General features: G+C 36.0%; 1 protein-coding gene across 2 annotated transcripts; it reads left to right on the top strand.

The window, feature by feature from the left end:
- The first annotated feature begins 530 nt into the window (after positions 1–530).
- On the top strand, positions 531–3655 carry LOC127086716 (cellulose synthase-like protein B4). Of its 2 annotated transcripts, none has more exons than XM_051027510.1 (8): positions 531–906; positions 1026–1326; positions 1512–1574; positions 1707–1823; positions 1898–2110; positions 2198–2315; positions 2431–2618; positions 2706–3655. In XM_051027510.1, the coding sequence occupies exons 1-8, from the start codon at positions 644–646 to the stop codon at positions 3603–3605; spliced, it is 2163 nt and encodes a 720-aa protein (XP_050883467.1). In that variant the 5' UTR covers positions 531–643; the 3' UTR covers positions 3606–3655. The 2 variants fall into 2 exon arrangements, with proteins under 2 accessions (XP_050883467.1, XP_050883466.1); XM_051027509.1 differs by having other exon boundaries at positions 1026–1347; positions 1449–1574.
- The last annotated feature ends 2425 nt before the right edge of the window (positions 3656–6080 follow it).

The following is a 6080-nucleotide window of genomic DNA, read 5'->3' as shown; positions in this document are numbered from 1 at the left end:
AATCTGACTATCTAGGGGGTGTCGCTTTCGAGTCGTCCACTCCTCTTCTCAAGTTGCCGACTATTTTCCTTCCCAAATTTCTCACATTCCTCATGAGACCTTTTCTGCAATATCTGAAGAGGAGCTTGCATATCTTCAAAATCTTGCTGTAGCATAGAAGATGGAGCTTTTCTCCACCACCCGTCGGACCCGCCTTCACGGTTCTAACGTCTTCCGTCAATATTCTTGTTGTTTTTCAACTTTTTGATTTCTGCCAATCTCAAAACACATTTTCTTTTTCTTTATCATTCAAAGATTTTAAAACATACTTTTATAATTGTAAATATGATTCTCTTTCATTGTCGTTATTACGAGTTACATATATTTTTATTGCATTTAAATTATTTGATTAATTGTGTCAAACATCAAACATCTTTCGGTGTGATGTGATTGAATATATATATATATATATATATATATATATATATATATATATATATATATATATATATATATATATATATATATATATATATAGTGTATGTATCATGAGGAGTAGCACTTATATTCTATGAGCACGGTGTGTAATGAATCAGCACACTGAAACCTCAAACATAATAAACTTGCTATTAAATAATCTGATTTCATTTCAATCAATTGCGGTATGGCAAACCAAGAAAACCTCCCACTTTACGATAAAATATGGATCAAACGAAAATTTCAAAGATCAATAGACATCTTGATTTTACTCCTCTTATTTTCTCTCCTTTGTTTTCGTCTTTTCTCCATCATCAACAACACCTTCACAATTCCATGGTTCCTTGCTTTCTCATGCGAATCTTGGTTCACTTTCACCTGGATTGTTATTCTCAACGCTAAATGGAGTCCTGCTGTTACCAAAACACACCCTAACCGTCTCCTTCAACAGTGTGTAATCATAAACGTTATCTATTTATATATCAGCATCGCAATATTTGATATTCTGATAATTTGATTGTGTATGTGATACCTTTTTTGTTTTTTTGTTGTTTTTTTAATCCTAGTAGAGTACAAGAGCTTCCACGTGTGGACTTGTTTGTGACAACAGCAGATCATGTTCTAGAACCACCTATAATCACATTGAACACTGTGTTGTCTCTTTTGGCTCTGGATTATCCAGCTAATAAGCTAGCTTGTTATGTTTCTGATGATGCATGTTCAGTTTTTACCTTCTATGCTCTTGTTGAGGCTTCTAAATTTGCAAAATTTTGGGTACCTTTCTGTAAAAAGTATAATATTCAAGTTAGAGCACCTTTTAGATATTTCTCTCAAGTTACCGAAAGTGAAGAAGGTTCACCAGAATTCAAACAAGAATGGTTACAAATGAAAGTAAGTAATGTAAAACAATCTTACCCTGACATGATTGATACATGTTTTTGGATTAGTACGATGAACCGAAAAATGGTTTTGTCTGCTGTGTTTTGTTGCAGGATATGTATGACAATCTTAGCCGAAAAGTTGAAGATGTGACCCGAAATTTGTTGCCATTCAAATTTGAGGGAGAATTTGCTGTGTTCTTAAATACAGAAAAAAGAAATCATCCAAGTATAGTTAAGGTAATAAATAGAGCTGTAAAAATACTATTTCAAAGGGTCGAATTTGTGTAACTCTTTCCGAATTGTGTAAGACTAACTACTCATACTTGAATTATATCAAAATTGAAAAAGACTTGCATTTCATGTTTATAGGTTATATTGGAGAATAAGGATGATCTTTCTGATGGATTGCCTCACTTAATCTATGTATCGAGAGAGAAGAAACCGAATTATGAACACAATTACAAAGCCGGAGCTATGAATGTGTTGGTAATTTTGCTGACGAGATACTAATTCGTGTGTTTTTGGTATCCATTCTCATCTTTCTTGATTTAAATTTGCAGACAAGAGTCTCTGGGTTGATGACGAATGCACCCTTTATGTTGAACGTAGACTGTGACATGGTTGTTAGCAATCCAAAGATTATTCAACATGCTGTGTGCATTCTGATGGATTCTAAGAATGGAAAAGATGTTGCTTTTGTTCAATGTTTCCAACAGTTTTATGATGGAATAAAAGATGACCCTTTTGGAAATCAATGGGTGGCTGCATTTGAGGTTTCTTCTCAAATTCAAATGCATCTCTCACTTTACCTCGTTTATAATCTTTGTGTTCACAAACTGATTCTGTTTTATTGAATGCAGTATATAATAAGAGGCATGGGAGGACTTCAAGGACCTTTCTATGGAGGAACAAACACCTTCCATAGAAGAAATGCTATCTATGGTCTTGATCCTCATGAAAACCATTATGGAAAAAAAGGTCCTAAATTAACAATATGGTTGAGTTATTTTATATAAGGATAGTGTATTAGTGTCACTATTAATAGTTGATTCCTATATGGTACTAAAAACTCATTGAATTGTATCTCTAATAGGAAAGTTAGCAGAAAAGACATTAATACAGCAATTTGGAAGTTCAAATGAGTTTCTCAAATCAGTAACACATGCTTTTGAAGGAAGTAATTATTCTAGCAGTAATGGTATAAGTCCTTCCAGTTTTATTGATTTCGCAATCCAAGTATCTGATTGTGGATATGAAAACAGCACTTCTTGGGGTAATCAGGTAAGCTACATTCACATGTTTTTCACATAAAGTATTTGCGAAATTCAAGTTTTCTTAGTTAAGCTTTGATGATTTTGGAAACTTCAGATGGGCTGGTTATATGGATCAATATCGGAGGATGTACCAACCGGGCTAAATATGCAAAGAAAAGGCTGGAGATCAGAGTGCTGTATGCCAGATCAAACCGCGTTTACAGGCTGTGCTCCCGGAGGTTTACTCACGACGATGATCCAACAAAAGAGATGGGCTTCAGGCCTCACTGTTGTCTTCTTTGGCAAGCATTCTCCTGTTATGGGTGTCCTCTTTGGTAAAATCCAAATCAGGGCAGGCTTGTCTTATTGTTGGCTTACGAATTGGGGTCTGCGTTCGGTCTTTGAAGTTTGTTATGCAGCCTTAGTTGCTTATTGCGTAATCACCAACACCGGTATCTTTCCGAACGGATTCGGGCTATGGATTCCTTTGACACTTTTTGTGATCTACACTATACATACATTACAGGAGTATCTATCAAAAGGGCTGTCATTAAGACATTGGTGGAACAACCAGAGAATGGTTACAATGAGAACCACAAGTGTATGGTTTATAGGATTTTTGAGGGCCGTGATTAAGCTCTTAGGGATATCTGATACAATCTTTGAAATAACACAGAAGAAAACACCGAGTTCTATTGCTTCCGGAGACAATGTAGATGCTGGTAGGTTTACATTTGATGAGTCCTCGGCTTTCGTGGTTGGCACGACCATTTTGCTGGTGCAATTAACAGCCATTGTTGTTAGAATTTTGGGGTTACAATTAGAGGCTAATAGCAGAAATGGGTGTGGAGTAGGTGAGTTGATGGGTAGTGTGTATCTAGTAGTATGTTACTGGCCATTTCTGAAAGGGTTGTTTGCTAGAGGTAAATATGGGATTCCATTATCTACCATTTTCAAGTCAGCACTGCTTTCATTTACTTTTGTGCACTTCTGTAGAATTGGTGTTATAAGTTGATACTATTCTTGAGATTTAATCAAGTTTTATCTACAGTTTGTTTGCATTTTTCTCATAGCCTTCAGTATGAAGTTATTGATGTAGAGGCCTTAAATTAGAATATATGCAAGATTGCTTTGGATAAAGAAATGGAATGAAACAAAACCACTATCTAAATTTTGTTTCTCAAGTGACTGTAAATTTCAATTAGTTTGGTTCAAGTATGCTTCATTGGATTATAGATTATGTTGGAAATACGCCAAATTCAAATTTATGGAGAATTCGAACTAAATCTTGATGAACAAAATACAATCTTGTTGATTGATTACTCTTTTTGTTCTTCACTCGAGTAAATCAACCACACCTTGATTGCAAGATTTCGCTGCGCAGCGATAATAAAAGAAGAAAAGAAACTTGAGTTTAGGGGAAGAAAAGTTTTAGGATTTAACGAGAGAAGGAAGAAGAAATTGAAAATTCTGCAGAGTTTCTCTCTGTCTTTTTTTATTTTTATGCAAATGCATATAATGTGTTACGATCAATAATAGGAGATTGCTTGCACTCCAAACAATCCCTAACAAACTAATTAACTCTACTTAAAACACAAAATAAAGTTAAGTCTAACAAATATGTCGAAGACACACTTCTTTCGACATTTCGACAGCTATTACAATTCGACACATTATGCATTTAGACAACAACTGACTATGTCGAAATTTCTATATTGACAGAACGAATTATATTCTCAACACTCCATCTTATTCATTGGGTCTAAGCTATATATATTCATCATAGATATTAACTTCTTGAACACTTCGATCTGCACTCCTTTCGTCATAATGTCTGCAATCTGATTCTCAGTTCTGCTCTCGAAAATAATGGAATCTCATTTCGGTGTGTTTGCTTCTCCATTCGTTATTAGGTTCTTCGTCAAATTGATAGTAGACATGTTTTCCTTCTTCATGGTAATTGCTCCATGATTCTTCGTTGTAATCTCTCCGACCAAGTTCACCATCCATGTTGCTTGACATGCACAAAGAGAAGAAACTATGTACTCCGCTTCATACGACGATAGTGCAACTACTGGTTCCTTTCTTCAACTCAGAGCATCACTACACCAACTTGAGTCGGTGTATCCCACTAACTTGCACTCTTTTTCTTTATCAGCTGTAGAAAACAAAATTCCATAGTCGACAGTTCCTTTGAGATACCTTAGTATCCTCTTTGTTGTTGCTAGGTGTGATACCTTTGACCTTTGCATGAATCTACTTACCATACCTACAATGTATGCTAGATCAGGCCTTTTGTTACAAAGGTATCTTAATGACCCAATAAGCCTTATGTACTGTGTTGGGTCGACATCGTCTTCATCTGAGTCTTTCGACAGTTGCAATATGGGCTCGGATTGAGTCGAAGTTGGTTTACAATCTTGCATCTCAAATCACTTGAGTATTTCGCCTACATATCTTCTTTGATGCATCATTGAGTCTCTACTACTCTTGTAGAATTCGATACCAAGGAAGCATGAGAGATTTCCAAATTCTGACATTTCAAACTCCTTACTTAAGTCATTTTTGAAGTTTTCGATCTCCTTTTTGCAACTTCCTATTATCAACAGGTCATCGACATACAGGGCTTGGAGCTTGCTTAAGTCCCTACAGGGCTTTATGCAGCCTGTATACCTTGCCTTCTTTGCCTTGCTTCACAAACCCAACTAGTTGTGTAAAATAAACTTCTTCATCTAATGGACCATTCAGGAATGCACATATCACATTCATCTGACACATATGCCAGTTGTTCATATTTTCTGGACCAATAACCAACCTGATTGTTTCGATCGTAGCAACAAGTCCAAAACTTCGTCAAAGTCAATTCCTTCTTTCTGAAAAAATCCTTTTGCCACAAGTCTTGCACTGTGTCGATTTACTTCTCCTTTGGAATTCAACTTCACCTTGTCTACCCACTTCACATTGATTTTCTTCTTGCCTTGAGGCAATTCGACAAGTGACCAAGTGTTGTTGACTTCGATGGACTTCAGTTCCTCATTCATTACTTTCATCCACTTCGAATCCCTCAATGCCTCAGCTGCAATGACTGGTTGGCATTTGCATAGAAAGCATAGTGTATCAGCCCACCTTCATTATCGACCACATCACATGATGTAATCACATATTTTTGCAACCTTGCAGGCATATTTCTTGTTCTTTGAGGTCTGCTTGTGTTTGCTTGACCTATGACTTCTTCTTATCGAACTTCTCTTTCGAATTCACTTAACAGTTCCTCACATAGGATTCTCACTAAATCCTTCTTGACATTTCCAATCCAATCTCATTCCTTAAGCTCATCTATGCTCATGTCCCTGGTAATCACTACTTATTTTTGTACTAGGTCGAACAACTTGTATCCTCCAATCGAACGATATTCTATTAGAATCATTTGAATCAACTTATCATAAAGTTTTCTTCTCAACTGACTAGGCATGTCTCTATGTGCTATAGA

Source organism: Lathyrus oleraceus, chromosome 5 (assembly GCF_024323335.1).
Source record: "Lathyrus oleraceus cultivar Zhongwan6 chromosome 5, CAAS_Psat_ZW6_1.0, whole genome shotgun sequence".
Classification (NCBI taxonomy): Eukaryota; Viridiplantae; Streptophyta; class Magnoliopsida; order Fabales; family Fabaceae; genus Lathyrus; species Lathyrus oleraceus.
This window is presented reverse-complemented; position numbering and strand designations above follow the sequence as displayed.

Excerpts from the sequence above, each read along its gene's own strand:
- LOC127086716 (XM_051027509.1), top strand. The coding sequence starts at position 644 with ATGGCAAACCAAGAAAACCTCCCACTTTACGATAAAATATGGATCAAA. Across the intron at positions 907-1,025 it reads CCTAACCGTCTCCTTCAACA|AGTACAAGAGCTTCCACGTG; the intron begins GTGTGTAATCAT and ends TAATCCTAGTAG. Across the intron at positions 2,619-2,705 it reads GCACTTCTTGGGGTAATCAG|ATGGGCTGGTTATATGGATC; the intron begins GTAAGCTACATT and ends TGGAAACTTCAG.